General features: G+C 36.8%; 1 protein-coding gene across 1 annotated transcript; it reads left to right on the top strand.

Moving 5' to 3' along the window:
• The first annotated feature begins 1,218 nt into the window (after positions 1 to 1,218).
• On the top strand, positions 1,219 to 17,098 carry thop1 (thimet oligopeptidase 1). The gene is made up of 13 exons (XM_051911534.1): positions 1,219 to 1,359; positions 2,054 to 2,260; positions 3,884 to 4,032; positions 4,339 to 4,446; positions 4,542 to 4,644; positions 5,204 to 5,364; positions 5,491 to 5,626; positions 8,936 to 9,302; positions 12,913 to 13,114; positions 13,203 to 13,389; positions 13,772 to 13,900; positions 16,508 to 16,644; positions 16,726 to 17,098. The coding sequence occupies exons 1-13, from the start codon at positions 1,347 to 1,349 to the stop codon at positions 16,885 to 16,887; spliced, it is 2,061 nt and encodes a 686-aa protein (XP_051767494.1). The 5' UTR covers positions 1,219 to 1,346; the 3' UTR covers positions 16,888 to 17,098.
• The last annotated feature ends 56 nt before the right edge of the window (positions 17,099 to 17,154 follow it).

Below are 17,154 nucleotides of genomic sequence, written 5' to 3'. Positions count from 1 at the left end.
ACGATTAGCAGTAGCCTACTGATTTAAATTTTAAACTGTCGTGTCAGTCTTACATCATTCTTTCTGCGTGTTGTAGCCTGTCTGAAAAAAAAAAAAAAAAAAAATGTCTGTAAACATAGAAGGAGGTCCGGTGTTTATGAACAATTGCTGTTAAACTCTATGCATCAGTCAAGACCACACTGAGCTTGCTGTTGTTACACAAAACCTGTAAATAATGTGACCCATCTAGCGCTTTAACGGATTATTGTCCTTACATCTGAACTGACGCCTTAAATGGTTCAGCGAAACCAGTAAATTCTCACCTTGCCAGCAGATGGCCCCAGACCGCAGAGATTATAGTCAGTGTTATAATCAGGTCAAATCAGGGTTTTTTTTTAATTTTTTATAGAGCTTTTCATAATATCATTTTCAAAGCTTCACAGAGTCTCAAATAGGCTATGATGCATTGTCTTTAGACCCTACCGAACATCTAGGTCTTTATGTAGCCTACCCTGTTCCCGCTTTTATGGAAGTCAGCAACGTTTCCACGAATATTCAGTATTTTCTAGATTTGGTCCTTTTCATTATGTCCTTTTTTCCCTTTTAATTATAAATTTACAGTTTTCTGCAGGTAACACCCTCATGTTTAGGGCAGTTAGACTAATGACTATTGATTATCTGTTAATCTGTTGAGTAATTATTTAATTAATCGACTATTTCACATCTCGCTACTATATAATTCAAGTAGCCTAATGGACAAATGTACACAAACTTTTGGGGAAAAAAATAATTAAGAGAAATTGTTTGGTGTGGTGGAAAGGACAATTAAAAACAAATAAAATGATTTATTTTCACCGAAATATTGAAATAGCATAGTTTGTGTTTACTTCACTTTGTTTAATGAAATGCATATGAAAAGTAGCAAAATTAAATCATGATGGTATCTTCATATAGCCTATAAAAATAAATAAATAAATAAAGAGTAGAAATCTGTTAGGCCTAATAAAAAATCAACCTCTGCCTGAGCATAAAACCTGAAAAAGCCCATGAATCACTGGCACATAATTTAAAAAAAAAAAAAAAAAATGTCATTACAAAATGATGAATAATGTTTACAAATAACTACTTATTACTATAATTACTATAACACTATTATTTCCCCACAAATTAGTGCGGATCGAAAATTGTCACGAACGATATTATTATTATTATGAGGCTACGATATATAATTGTAAGGTTGCAGAAGTCTCCAACCAATCGCGGGTTCCACAAAGGGCCATGTGACCGGAGCAGGAAGAGTGACTGAGCGGCTATTATAGGTTCTTTGAATCGTCGTTGTTACACGCGGTGTTCTGACTGAGTGGAAAATGGCACCTACAGGTAAGAAATAGAAGAGCGCGTATTATGCCGCTAGAATATAAGAACATGAACATAATTGTCTGTTGTTTAAATAAAGCTTAAGTAGTATCGACGTGGTGTAGATCGTTAGCGCAGTGAGCTAATATTCGGTGGGTCAGCTGTGAAGTTCGGTCAGCTGGTGCCGCTCGACTCCACATCCGCCATCTGGTTCCGACAAGTGAAAACACAGGAGACTTCGCCGTTCGTCCCACAATGACAGGGCCCAAGTTTCATAATGCAGGAGACTCATTAATCTTCATGATTTCTCCATTTACAAAAACATTTCTTCAATATTCTTCTGATGCTGTTTTTCTATTCATAATGTTGGCTCAACTTAATTAGATTTGTCAAGTTCAAGTAGAGCAAGGTTGGCTGGTTAACCTTTAAGCTCTAAGATTTAATAGCAAACTCCTCGCACACCCTTAGCAATAGACTATCATTCACAATAAATGAAATGAGCAGATATCAGTTTTCATTTGGCGTTAAAGGGGATTGCGATAAAACCTATTTGTTACTTAAAGGTCTTCCTGAATGTACTACCAGGTAGTAGAGCAATCGTAAATTATGTGAATTATTAACAGAACACGTTTCTATATCCACATTTATGTTCAATGTGATACTCATACTATTGTATTATTCAATCTAAACATTCTAAGTTGTCATCTTCATTGTTCAGGTGAAGTTGTGTTTGGCTCTGGGGATCGGGTCTGTGATGACAACCGTTTGCGCTGGGACCTCACTCCTGACCAGATCCACCAGCTTACTGAAGAGCTTATTGCCAAGACCAAAAAGGTGTATGACACTGTCGGTGCCCTGGACTTGGCCAGTGTCAGCTATGAGAACACCCTGAAGGCCCTGGCTGATGTGGAAGTAGAGTACACAGGTAGAAATCAATTGAAACATTATTATCATGGTTTAGTTGTTATTATTATTAAATATTATTTTGCCTAAAGAAAATAAAGCCTAAGACAGTTAAAATTTAATGGTGGCAAATGTGTTGTACACAATGATTTAAATTTGATGTAACACTTATTTTACACAACATGATACTGATATTTCTGATATAATGATATTTCACTGATAAATAGAAATTTGTCACAACACTTCTGTTCTTTGGTTATTTGGTTATTGTTTGTTTCTGATTACTTTTAACCTAATATTTCAGCCCAGAGGTGAAACTTACAAAGTAACATGCCAGGTTTCTCTATCTATCTACATTTGTAAGGTCCATAGAAAAAAAAGTCTGAGTGTGCAGGAAAGCTGTGTGCAGTGGTATATACCATTCAGCACTTTTTGCATAATGACATGTTGACCAGCCTGTGCACTCCCCACTTTGGTTCATTGTTAAGGTGTTGAATTAGCTGTTTTTTTTATTTTTTTTATTCCATCTAAAGAAAAATTAAAAAAAAAAAAAATGCCCCTTTATTTTTCTTTACATTCTTCATAAATAAATGTGTTATATTGATGTTATGTTGAATTCAAAGAAACGCACATATAATTTAAAATAGGGATGATGAATCTGCCAAAAAAAGCAATATTTTTGCTATCCCTAATTATATCCTGTCATTTAAAAAAATGTGTCAGACTGCATTAACAGTTTAAAAAATAGCGATGTTAAAGCAGGCTCTTTTTAACCTTATGAATCGCCCATAGTTTAAGCCAGGTCCGCTTTTTTTCCCTACACCAAACATTATTTGTAGTGCTCCTCCCATCCAATAATCGCAAATAGCTTTGTGTTACTATTACTTTTATGTTACTAGCATGTTATAGGGTTAGTTCACCCCAAAATGGAAATTCTGTCATTATTACTCACCCTCATGTCCTGCTAAACCTGCAAGACTTTCGTTCATCTTCGGAACACAAATAAATCTTTTTGATGAAATCAGAGAGAAGTATGTCTCTCCATTGACTGCCTTGCAATGATCACTTTGACGCTTCAAAAAGTTTATAACGAGATTGTAAAACTAATCCATATGAATCGAGCGGTTTAGTCCAAATTTTTGAAGAGACTCGATCGCTTTTGATGATGAACAGATTTAATTTAGGTTTTTATTCACATGTAAATATTGAACAATGAACATAAGCAGAAGCTCACCCGAACCTGAATAATGCATAACAAACCTCTTCCGGAACTTCAGATGTGCTGATTATTCTCAAGCTGTTTTATTGATATCCTTCAGTAGATGAAACTGATTGAGAGATTGCATTTAAACATATCGATCAATCGTCTCTTCTTCTTCTGCACTTTTTACTGGCAGTGTTGCATTACCGCGCATATCCCCCTTCTGGATTGGAGTTTGGATCACTTGTGACTGACTGTATTCATTGTGTGACTGCATGAACCAAACTGTTACATCCGTATTGTATGGTTCAGACGAATACATGTACCGTTACACCCCTAGCTATTAATATCGAATAAACGTAGTATCAGTGCATCTCTAATCTAAAAGCCGATTATTTAAATTGATTCATGTTCGTTCAAATTTTTTTTTTTTTTTTTTTGCAGTTCAGAGGAACATGTTGGATTTCCCTCAGCATGTGTCCCCCTGTAAGGACGTCCGCACGGCCAGCACCGAAGCCGATAAGAAGCTGTCAGAGTTTGATGTGGAGATGAGTATGAGGGAGGATGTTTATCAGAGAATCGTGGCTCTGGAGGTGAGCAGGGACTGAGCACTAGCACATCTCTCTCAGGAACTAAACGCTAGTATCTCTCAGGGACTGAACTGAGCTTTGAGAAAGCTGAGGAAACCTGTTAACTGACTTTACCAAATAAGACACACATTAGTGTGTGGTTCCACCAGCATGTGCATAATTTTATTAGCCATGAATGATATAAAAACAGGTAAAGGTGATGTAAGTTTAAAACACCTTCTCTAAACATCTCATCCTCCCATAGTTTTTTTTTTATTTTTCATTTTTATAATTTTATTTTTATTGTCTTTTTTTCTTTTTTTTTAACAGGAGAAGCTGTCAGATGAGAGTTTGACACCCGAGGCCAAGCGATATATGGAAAGACTCATAAAGCTTGGGAAGAGAAATGGCCTTCATCTTTCCAAAGAGATGCAGGAGGTCAGATATTAAGATGTTCCTTTCAGTTTGCCGTGTAACAATAGCGCAAACACTCTTTTCTAGCCTGTAACTGAGTTTTGTCTTCACTGTAACAGGAGATCAAAAAGATCAAGAAAAAAATGAGCACTCTGTGTATCGATTTCAACAAACACCTGAATGAAGATACAACTTGCCTGTATTTCTCTCGAGAGGAGCTTGGTGGGTGGGCAGAGTACTTTCCTTTCAGAGACATTGAGGATTTGATTTAGTGCTTCCTTAAGTCAGTTATGATCATTTTAATATTATAATAAAGTGTAATGCAACTTTGGGTGAAGGATGGATTAGTTTACCCTAAATGCAAAACGCTGTATTTGCAATGTGCAACTAGGTCAAAGCTAGTCAATTTAATTTAATTTAAACACAGTAACTATGCCAACACTTAGAGACATGTATTAAAATCATACTTGTCAATGCAAAATGAAAGGGGGGATATTAGACTTTAGGAGTTTGTTTATTGCCTCAGCTTGATCAGCTGTGCACAATTCATTGACAAAAAAAAAAATCAACATCACACATAGTGTTTTGTCACACTACACTTCAACATGTTGAGGAAAAACTGCATTGATTTTAAAAATTCTGAGCATTTTTTTCAGTTACTAGCATTGCTACTTTTAGTTCCCTGATAAACAGTGCTCATGTAAACAGTTTTTTTTTTCTTTTTTTTTTTTTTTTTTCTCCCTGTTACATGTAGTTTTGATAAATAATACATGTTTTTTAGGTGGGCTTCCTGAAGATTTCCTCAACTCTCTGGAAAAGGATGAGTCTGGAAAACTAAAGCTCACTCTGAAGTATCCTCATTATTTCCCCACCATGAAGAAATGCTTTGTCCCAGAGACACGGAAGAAGTTAGAGGAGGCTTTCAACTCACGCTGCAAAGAGGTTAGACATCCCTGAAATCACCTGTAACCAGAATTAGAATGCTACCCGAAAACACTATGAGGAAGATGCTTTAAAATAATGCAAATGATAATTTTAATAATGTTATTGTATTGATTCCCCTGACAGGAGAACTCTGCTATTCTGAAGGAGCTTGTAGAGTTGCGCTCTAAGAAAAGCAGCCTGCTGGGCTTCAGCACTCATGCTGACTTTGTGCTTGAGATGAACATGGCCAAGGCCTCCAAGAAGGTTGCAACTTTCCTCGGTAATGACTGCTGTCTTTACATGGAAAGACGAGAGTCTCGTATATAAAAGAATAGAGCTGAGATTAGAGCTGAATCTCTTTTAAAATGCTGTTATAGTGAGTAAAAGCAAATATTTGAGAAAATCCTTTATTTATTTTAGTTTTTTTTTTTTTTTTTTTAAATAAATAAATACTTTTATTTAGCCAGGATGGATTAAATTCATTAAAGGTATGTATAATATTTCTATTAAAAAAAAAAAAAAAGCTGTTCTTTTGAACTGAAAAATGTCTCACAGTTTCCACAAAAATATTAAGCAGTACAACCATTTTCAACATAATAATAAATGTTTCTTGAGAACCAAATAAGCATATTATAATGATTTCTGAAGGATCATGTGACACTGAAGGCTGCTGAAAATTTACTATCACAGGAATAAAATTTTTAAACATATTAAAAACAGACAGTTTTAGTTCATGTTGGTTAATACATTAACTAACAATGGGTGATTAAATTATTACAGTATTTATTAATCTGTTAACTAGGGCTGCAACTAATGATTATTTTGATAAGCGATTGATCTGTTGATTTTTTTTTTTTTTTTTTTTTTTTTTTTTTTTTTATTAATCGGATGGAAAAATTGAAATATTATTCAATATTATTTTTAATTAAAAAATCATTTTAATCCATTATTTTAAACAATATTATTCCACATCTTGCCCCATGCTGTCCTCCAAACAATGTGTAATATAAAGACTATGAAAACAAATATAGTCAGTGTAGGCTATCCTGTACATTATAAGCAAAAAAGGGTAAAATTACAAACATTACATTCTAAACCTAAAAACAAGTGATTGCTTACTATTTTAAAGCAGAAATTAAAATGACTCAATTTAAAATGATAAGCACAATGTTAACTAAATAACGAGATCTAAAGAACACACACATTCACTCGTCTGAACATAATTATATTACATTAAAGGGATAGTTCACCCAAAAATGAAATTTCTGTCACTGGTGCTTAACCAGTGCTTAATGTCATTCCAAACCCGTAAGATCTTTGTTCGTCTTCGGAACACAAATTAAGAGATATTTGATGAAATCCAAAGTTTTTTTTATTTTTATTTTTTATCCCCAATAGAAAGCAATGTAATTACCATCCTTCAAGGTTCAGAAAAGTAGTAAAAACATTGTCAAAATAGTCAACGTGACTACAGTGGTTCAACCTTAAAGGGGTGGTTCACTGTTTTTTTTCTAGGCTTGATTGTGTTTATGGGGCGCAGCTTTACATATCTTAATGCTTAATTAAAAAAAAAAAAAAAAAAAAAAAAAAAAAAAAAGGTATTGTTTAATTTACAGCATGAATGAGCATGTGGGTAAACACAACATAAAAGCCGTAATGAAACAATGCTGTACACTGATAACAGAAACGCCAACAAACACCAACAGAAGTTCGCTGGTGTGATTACATAGAAGTTTGTTGGTGTTTGTAGGCATTTGTTGGAGAAGTATGAAATAGAATTTAGCTAACTGGCTAGCGAAGCCAAACCGCGTTGGTCTTTGTTTACGTCCCAGAAACTATTGAACTTTATAAAAACAAATAAAACATACTTACAGGTTGGGGCCCATAAACAGCAGCTTCTGCTTTTAAAGTGGGAACTGCTCCATCTTTCAGTAATAGCCTTTGTGCAAATCCAGCATTGAACTTGTGTAGATTCTGGAAGCTGTCTTCCGTGAAATGTGCAGCACATACAGCTAAATTAGCATTATAATTGTCAGGAACAGAATTAAACATAAATTTTAAACATTGTTCCCGAAGTCCAGCGTCCCTAGGAAGAAGACTTGCATGCACGCGACATGGCCTCGCCCACTTTTTTACGTGTTCCCGGGGGCAGTGTTTATGTTAATTGCAGGGTTTGTGATGTCACCAACCCGGAAAGAAGCTCGTTGTAGTCCAAACTGTTTGTTTTTGTAGGCATTAAACTGCCATAACTTTAAAAGACAATATGTCCGTTTGCATTGAACTTTCAGCGCTGTAACTTTGCAGATACTGTTTATGTTCAAGCAGCAACATTACACACTAATTAAAGGTAAAAAAGTGAAATCGCAATGAACCACCCCTTTAATGTTGTGAAGTGAGAATACAAAATACAAAACAAAACAAAAATAAATTTATTCAACAATTTTTTTCTTTTTTTTTTAACCCTGTCAGACTCGTACACGGTTGAACGCAGTTCAGCACTTCCGTGTTAACGTCCGAACGCCAGCTGTTCACATGAGCACCACGACGCATGCGTATACTCATCACTTCATAACATTAAGGTTGAACCACTGTAGTGACATTGACTATTTTAACGATGTCTTTAATATCTTTCTGGACCTTGAATGATGGAAATTACGTTGCTTTCTATGGCATAAATAAGATGAACGAAGGTCTCACGGGTTTGGAACGACATGAGGGTGAGTACTTAATGACAGAAATTTCGTTTTTGGGTGAACTAACCCTTTAATGGACTATTCCAACAATAGTGCCTTTACTGTTACTGCTCTCATAAATATGATTGTTACATTTATATTTTTAAACCTACACTTAATTTCTAACAAAACATATTTTAGCAAAATGTGTACGTCTGTTTGATGCACATGCGTGCACCGGCACTCGTTCGTTGAAGTCTGTAAGTTTAACAAGACTCTTGTTGTCAGAAAATGCAACATGGTTATACTTTGCATTAAACAGCATATGCATCTGTCAAAGCAAGACAGGCAAGATGTGATAAACGCTTATGCTTTTGTTTGAAGCACTTATAAATATAAAGCATTCTCATGTTTCGGACAACTTGGATCATGTACCTTCCCTGTGTGTCCTCTGCTATTTTTCATAAGCGTTTTGTCCATAGAAATGGGTTATTCTCTACTGTAAAGCGACGTGACTGGCTGATGGCTTCCCGGGCACAGCACGCAGATGCGACTAATCGATAATCAAATTCGTTGTTGATAATGAAAATAATCTTTAATAATCAATTTTATCGATTAGTTGTTGCAGCCCTACTGTTAACTTTATTTAATAAAAATACAACTGTTCATTGTTAGTTTGTTAGCTCAGGTCCATTAAATAATATTAACAGATACAACTTTTGTTTTTAATGTATTTGTAAATGTTGAAGTTAACAAATGTATAGAAGGTTTATTTAATAAATACTGTATTTTCATTGTTAGTTGATGTCAACTAATATATTTAACTAATGTTAACAAATTTAACCTTATTGTAAGGTGTTAATTTAGTATATCTTTGTGCTATTGTGTTTAACCCTTTGTTCTGCTTCCTCCTGTAGAGGATCTGGCCCATAAACTAAAGCCCCTGGGTGAGGAGGAGAGGGCTGTTATTCTGAAGCTGAAGGAGCAGGAGAGCCAGAAGAGAAATTTGCCCTTCACTGGAGAACTCCATGCCTGGGACACACGCTACTACATGACCCAGGTGGAGGAGACCCAGTATGCTGTGGATCAGAACCAGCTAAAGGAATATTTCCCAATGGAGGTGGTTACCAAGGGTCTTCTGGACATCTATCAGGAGCTGCTTAATCTCACCTTTCAGCAGGTGGAGGGAGCACCTGTCTGGCATGATGATGTGACGCTGTACTGTGTTAAAGACCGCTCTTCCGGCCAGGTGGTGGGCCAGTTTTATCTGGATCTTTTCCCCAGGTAAGCACTCATACCTGGTTTCTACAGAAATTGTTCTGGTGGGGATCTGAAAATCTTTATTTCTTAAGAATACAATTCTTCTTAACTGCTATCTTTTATCTTTTTTTTTTAATGTAAGAAAAAAAAATCAGAATATTTATTCCTAAAAGTACTTCTTAAGAATGTTCATTTTTTTTGTTTGTTCTTATGACAAAACTTAAGACGTATTCAGATTCTTAAAGAATCATAAATAACTTGTCTTAAAAGGTTAGTTCACCCAAAAATGAAAATTAATTATTAATTACTCACCCTCATGTCGTTCCAAACCTGTAAGCAGGGTTTTTCCTGGCTCAAAACGATGCAGAGGTGGTAAAATCCTTGGTCCCTCTAGGGGGTCCGGGCCCCCCTCCCGTAAGAAAATGTTGTACATTTTAAAGATAAATTCATTAATCTGGTGCACTTTGAGAGTTCAAAATAAAGACATCCAACCCATCTTCAGTGTGCAAATTGAACAAAGAAAAAGTCTGTGCATTGACTTGTACCTGAATCCACTGTTAAAAATAAATCATCCACCTGCCAACCGCCCGATGATATTCTCTGATTTTAGATATCTGCACCTGATCACATTACAATTATTCAAATTCCCAGTGTTAAGCATGATGATATGGTTACATATCACACTGAAGTAGGCTTCTTAAATAAATAAAATAAATTAACATATATTTAAAATAAAAGTTCTTCTTTGGCTAAATTACATTTTCTTAATATTCTAAGCACAGGCTGTGCTGCCTGTCTGAGTTTTGTTGACAGCCGGAGGCTGTTTTTGACGTAGGCGGCCGCCGGCTCGTAATTCTCTATGTAGAAAAAAACCTTGCCTGTAAGACTTTACTTCATCTTCGGAATGCAAATGAAGGTCATTTTGATGAAATCTGAGAGCTTTCTGTGCTTCCATTGACAGCCTGACAACTTTAAAGCTTCAAAAAGTTCATAAAGAGATCGGAGTACTAATCCATATGAATCGAGTGGTTTAGTCCAAATTTTCTGAAGAGACTCACTCGCTTTTTATGGTAAACAGATTTAATTTAGGCTTTTACTCACATATAAACATTGATCAGTGAACATACACAGAAGCTCAACCAAACTTGAATGATACGTGAGAACAAACCTCTTCTGGAAGCTCAAACGTGCTGCATAACCAGTGAGGTTCATTCTCGTGTGTTACGCAGCAGTTTGAGCTTCTGGAAGAGGTTTGTTCTTGTGCGTCATTCAGGTTCGGTTGAGCTTTTGTTAATGTTCGATGATCAAGGTTTATATGTGAATCAAAGCCTAAATTAAATCTGTTCATTATAAAAAGTGATCAAGTCTCTTTAGAAAATTTGGACTTAACCGCTCAAATCATATGAATTAGTTTTCCAATCTCTTTATGAACTTTTTGAAGTGTCAAAGATCAAGTTGCAAAGGCAGTCTATGGAGGGACAGAATACTGTCAGATTTCATCAAAAAGATATTCATTTGTGTTCCGAAGATGAACGAAAGTCTTACGGGTTTGGAATGACATGAGGGTGAGTAATTAATGACCGAATTTTCATTTTTGGGTGAACTAACCCTGTGTTTGTCCAATAATTATATTGGTAATCTGCAGGCAGCGGAAATAATAGACTGCCTTAGAAGTTAGTAATGCACCCAAAATATATATATATATATATATTTTTTTTTACCAAAGCACTGAAACCAAAATTGTTGAAATATAATCGTTTAAATGATGGCTGCAAAAAAAAAAAATTGTACTGTTTCTTTCTACATACCATCTGAAGTTGATGTTTATTTGGTTCTATAACTAGTAGTAAAGAGGAAGAGGGTTTGGTGGAACTGACGGAACGGCAGTTTCTTTCAGGTTTTTTTCCCCCTCTATCTGGCTTAAAATACTGTGTTCGTTGTCCATTATATTTAGTTCGTGGCATGAAAGGTTGCAGAGATGAACACTGTAGCTGATCACAGACATGTTGTTGAGCACATGAAAGCAGTGATCTCGTCATTGCAACTCAATTTCTGTACACTAAAAAATGGTTTCATCGTCATTAACAGTGCAAACGCAATATAACTAAGAGATTCATTGAATAAAACGGGAGTTTTGCCGTGTGTCCAGAACTCAGTTACTGATAAACTTGCACTGTTTGACAGCTCCAGCACGCGCTGTTTGATTGACAGCTCCAACGATTGCTAAGGGATCGTTCTTTGATCACTTTCTTTATATAATTTAATCGCCATTTAAATAACAGATTATTTTCATCCTCCTAAGAAAAAAAACGTGAAGTTGACCGTTCACTGCTTTGAATTACTGACAGAGAGAAAAATGTCAGTATGTACATGAATCATTACATATCAGATCAGGCATTAGAACAGTAGGAGTAACTCAGTTACTTACATGTTGTTGCATTACTGTCGAGTCCATATCATCTTTGCAGTCTGTTTGCAAAGCCTGTTTTGCAATGATGAAGTATTCATTGATTTCTTCTGTGGAGGTGGCGTTTCACCTATCTATAGATAGGCACAGTCGTTCAATGGGCCTGGTCTCAATAAAAGCTTTTATTGGACTAAAAAGGAAGTTTTCAGTTCTGAACAGGATATTCTTATAGTACGATGACCTTATATATCAAAAGCTCAAGGGAAAAGTTGATTTCTCAATTCATGACCCCTTTACATATGCAACTTCACTGGCTAATGAATTCATTAGTGACCCACTGAATATAAACTAATGCAAATAGATGGTAACAAGTGTGCCATTAAACATTTGGGTCAGATTTGTGTGTTTTTTTTGTCACATTGTGAGGTACTACTAACATTAGCGTCCTTTCAGCCTTGATGGCAAACAAAGACTACTGCTGTTCTTTTTCTGCTAATGCAGCATCTAGTCAGCAAATTAATTACTTTTTAATGATATGACAACATGTACTGTCGTGTTCTGTGTTCATACCGTTTCGCTGTCAGTGTTTTAAATGCGCATCTGGAGTGTCAACACTCTCCGCACAGCACTCAACCTCATGCGTAAAAATAAACAGCTGGAGGCATCAGTGATCCCACCTCTAGAGGCCTGCTCTCATACTGTATGATGACAGCAGACCCTTTTCAGCCGCTCCAGCCTCCCCATATAGCTATAGCAACGGACGCAACCCGGAACAACAAATCGCCATGGATTTTTTGCCAATAACCGATTGTTCCACCACTGATTAATCGGCAAAACCGATGAATAGGTTGACCTCTTGCCAACACCATTATGACTAAAAGTTTGCTAATAAGTAAGGCGGTATTTGACTCTGGTTAAGCGTATCCATAGCAGACTGGTCGGAGTGGCCTTGGATGGCAATAAGTTTTCCTACCTATTTGGCAAAAGGGAGGACGTTTCCTCTAGTTGGGTAGCACTGATTTCAAAAAGGTTTTTTTTGCCTTTCTACTGTATAGGCAGCCAAGCTTTATTGAAAGCCCATTTTGCCAGCTGTGAAGTACCCCTTTAAGGGTGGACAGGTATCTTCAGTGTAGGATTTCTGAGACCTAGAACCCATTCATATCCTGAGCACAGAGCCTCCGTGGCAGTTCAGCTGGATTAATCGCTAATTCTCCCTTATCTCTGTAGGGAGGGTAAGTATGGCCATGCTGCATGCTTTGGCCTGCAGCCCGGCTGTTTGCTCCCGGACGGAACCAGGCAAATGTCTGTGGCTGCCATGGTGGCTAATTTCAGCAAGCCCACCGCTGACGCGCCATCCCTGCTGCAGCACGACGAAGTGGAAACGTACTTTCATGAGTTTGGACATGTGATGCACCAGCTTTGTGCTCAGGTCTGAATGAAGGCTTTCATTGTCACTTAGGTTGCAGCTATTTTGCAGTGTGTGAAGATTGAATATGGATGTACTTTTGTTTGTTCAGGCTGACTTTGCAATGTTCAGTGGGACTCATGTTGAGAGGGATTTCGTGGAAGCTCCGTCTCAGATGTTGGAGAACTGGGTCTGGGAGAAGGAGCCACTGCAGCGCATGTCCAAGCACTACAAAACAGGAAACCCCATTCCAGAGGAGCTTCTGGACAAACTCATCAAATCCAGACTTGCTAACACAGGTGACCATAGACAAAACACAGTGGTCATTTTCACAAACAAAAACCTGAACTTATCACCTGCTAGCTACAAGTCAAAATGAAATAAAAGTTTACACTGTAATTACTAATTTGACACTCAATATCCTAGTCTTATTATGAATGATTCTGTCAATGTAAATCCAAGGGAAAATTGTCTTTGTAAGCTGTTTATTACAATGTATTAACACTCAAACAGTTTTCCTTTTTGGCTGACATATTTTTATTCAACCCCTCCCTTACAACCAACAACTCTATTTTGGTAGGAAATATGTCAGATTGCTGTGGAAAAATGTCCTCCAATATTCACAGATTTCAAGATCTAATAAGAAGTCTGGCTTTTTAAAGTATCCTTCCTGTTTTTCAGGGTTGTTTAACTTGAGGCAGATTGTTCTGGCTAAGGTGGACCAGGCTTTGCACACAAAGAATGGGGTTGACCCGGCTGAGGAGTATGCCAAACTCTGCTTGGACATTCTGGGAATTCCTGCTTCACCAGGTATTTGGGTCTCAGTAATAAAATAAAAATATTTTCACAAAATAAACAGTGAGGAATTACTAGTTAATTGTACATATAGTTACCACCGGGAATGAGAAGCACTTTGGTTTCATAATCTGTGCAATTGGACTTTTTTTTTTAACTTTTGAGTGACCGGCATAAAGGGATGATCACACAGAATGCATTTTTGTCCTTAAAAACATGAGACGCATAAAAGTTGATGTAGTACTGAAGTTATTGTAGTATGCAATAGTGAATGCAGAGCCCCAGCCCTGATGAATAGAAAAGGCTGGGTCTCGAGCTCGAGATGCATCTGTCTAGCACATGTTTACTTAGAAAATTAAAAGCAGCGAAGCTTACTGCAAACAGCTCCCACAGGACTTTATGATTGGCCCAAAGCAAACTTCTTACACCAGCATGTCCTGCCCTCATACATGCTCATGACTGTAATCTTATTCTTTGTTCACACATAGCATCATACCGGTAATGTACTGGTAATGGTAACCCTAACTTCTCATACCAGAAAATTGATTTACCAGTATTTTTGAAAAGGTCCTGTTCACGAAATGTCTCTAAATTTACCAGACATTTAAGGCTGTATGTGTGAAAAGGGGCTATTGTAATACAAAGCACTGTTTACTTTTGTATATATTTATGCCATGCACAGTAAATGTATAATGATTTTCAGTGTTGCTTAATTTTATTTCACCTACAGCAGTGGTTCCTAAACTGGCGTACGCGTACCCCAGGAGGTACGTAAGGTGACAGAATGAAATGCAGAGTTTTGCTGTTCATTAATTCTACCCCACCTTAAAATAACATTAAAACCCTGAATGGCAAAATGCCATAAATACATGACATCCAATCAAATGACCTATTTTTTCAGTCAAAACTGACTGCATCCACTCAAGCAGTGTGCAAATATGATGGGTTGCATGCAGGGTATGCTGCCTTAGCAATTCGTGCTACATTACTGCCATTCTCTGTAGCTTGCCTTTGTAAAACTGGGGATTTTGCACTTACTAGCATGAAGAACAAATATAGACACAGTCTTTGCATAGAGATCGATTTAAGGCTCAAACTCTTTGATACAAAAGCATACTCTGTGAGTTCTTGTTTTTAATGTTGATCATATATTACATGAGCAAGAATGCAATTTTTCCCAAAATATCCACGATTGCAAATGTGACATTGATTTTATACAACAGTTCAGTAAACAAAAGGGTAATATTAGGTGATGTACATTTCAAACTACTACTCTATTGAACTTTTTTTTTTTTTTTTTTTTTAAACATTTATTTTATTGTATTATAAAGGGGAAAAAATGCACTGGAAAATCAATTTAAGAGGGCAAATATTGTCCCTTAATGGAAAAAGTTTGACTGCAGTCTAAGTGGAAGAGAGAGGGGGAATGTAGAAGGATGTTAAATGCCTCAGGGGGTACGCCACTTTAAAATAGTTTGGGAACCACTGACCTACAGCTAAATTAGCACAAATCAGGGTTTTTCCTGGGTCAAAAATGGTCTTCGGTGGTGACAGATATGGTCATCCACACAAACAGTAAAAAGTGCCCTACCCACATGATCTGCGAGCCCAATACTGACAATAAAGTACCCGTCACTCACTGTAATTCTTTCTTGCCCTCTTTGCAAAAAAATCTGTGATTTCATAGCTTTGTAAGAGAAGATGCTTCTTTGCTAGACCTGACAATTATTTTGGTATGTATAATAATAATAATAATAATAATAATAATAATAATAATAATAATCAGTATTAAAAAGTAGCATTAAAAAGTTACATTAACTAATAATTTTCTACCATATACAATTGAATGCACCTAGCTAACAGCAACTTGCTTTGTTCTGGTTTCACCTCACTTCAGTCTAAACTAACTGGGTAGGCCTAATTTACTACACATTGTCATTTAAATAACCTGAAAATACTGTGGATTATTAAGGCTAATTTTACTAACCACTCTTGCTAAATGGGGTAAGCACACTTATGTTCTCATTTCAGAGTTGTTCGAGTAAATGATTCGTTATAGACCGTGTGGGCAGATCAGTTGTTTTCATGATTCATTAAAATAAATCTGTTCAAATGAGTCATTAGGTCGCGGACGTTGACGCATTGCGTGCAAATGGCGATTGTTATTAGGACATCGCAAAAGATTTGTCAACACAGAAAACACTTCATCACTGGATAGGATTTTCTTTTTGTTTACTGAAAGTGTGGTTTATGTCAGCTGCATGTGCGGGACGCCTGTGATGATGTTCTTTTGAGCACTATTCACACCCAGCGGTTGTTCAGGAAAAACATTCTTCGTGCGCACAATGGAGGAGCTCTCTGCTCGTTCTGTCCGTCAGCGCAGCAATCATCTGCATCACTAATAAACAACTCTCAATAACTGATCAAATAAGGCTTTGGCGGAACAAAAATTTGTTTTGGTGACTGCCAAAAAATTTTCAATGTAGGAAAAACCCTGCATATATATATAATGAATATTTGTAAACGTCAGCTCTATTAGCAGAATAACATTGCTAAAGTACTGAGTGCGATTTATTATTATTATTACCTCATCAATACCCCCCCCCCCCGCCGCTCTTACAGGGACAAACATGCCTGCCACCTTCGGTCACCTTGCAGGAGGATATGATGCTCAGTACTACGGTTACCTGTGGAGTGAAGTCTTTTCCATGGACATGTTCTTTGCCCGTTTCAAACAAGAAGGGATCATGGACCCTAAGGTTAGCTTAACCTAAAGTGCTTGTGGGTCATGTGCATAAATATGCCTTTTGTATGTCTACTCATGTGTCCATGTTAAACAGGTGGGTCTGGACTACAGGAAGTGCATTCTGAAGCCTGGAGGCTCTGAGGATGCTGCTGACATGCTGAAGAAGTTTTTGGGAAGAGAACCAAAGCAGGATGCGTTCCTCCTGAGCAAAGGACTCACGGTTGAGCTGGAGTCTGGCACGCCCTGTGCCTGCTGACTACCTGAATGTTAGGCTAAGCCGTTAGGCTAAGAGCTCAGACTGATACCTCCTAAGAAAAACCCCCAAAAGCTCATTAATTTATCACACATTCTCCCAAAACCCTGCACTTGTGTAAGGAGCTTTCACTATGGATGTTTGAAGCATTGTTTTAAAATTGAAAGTTGTATTGAAATTTGTCCAAAAAAAAAATATATATCTCCAAATGACACTTGTCAACTTGTTGTGTTTTAACTGTTTTCTACACAGCTTAATGAATTCCCTGTA

The sequence above is a fragment of the Ctenopharyngodon idella genome, chromosome 11 (assembly GCF_019924925.1).
Source record: "Ctenopharyngodon idella isolate HZGC_01 chromosome 11, HZGC01, whole genome shotgun sequence".
NCBI lineage: Eukaryota > Metazoa > Chordata > Actinopteri > Cypriniformes > Xenocyprididae > Ctenopharyngodon > Ctenopharyngodon idella.
This window is presented reverse-complemented; position numbering and strand designations above follow the sequence as displayed.

What these genes read in the sequence shown, in the direction of transcription:
- thop1 (XM_051911534.1), top strand. An exon ending in GAAGGTTGCAACTTTCCTCG is followed by an intron (nt 5,627 to 8,935) that starts GTAATGACTGCT and finishes TTCCTCCTGTAG; the next exon opens with AGGATCTGGCCCATAAACTA. An exon ending in TGCACCAGCTTTGTGCTCAG is followed by an intron (nt 13,115 to 13,202) that starts GTCTGAATGAAG and finishes TTGTTTGTTCAG; the next exon opens with GCTGACTTTGCAATGTTCAG.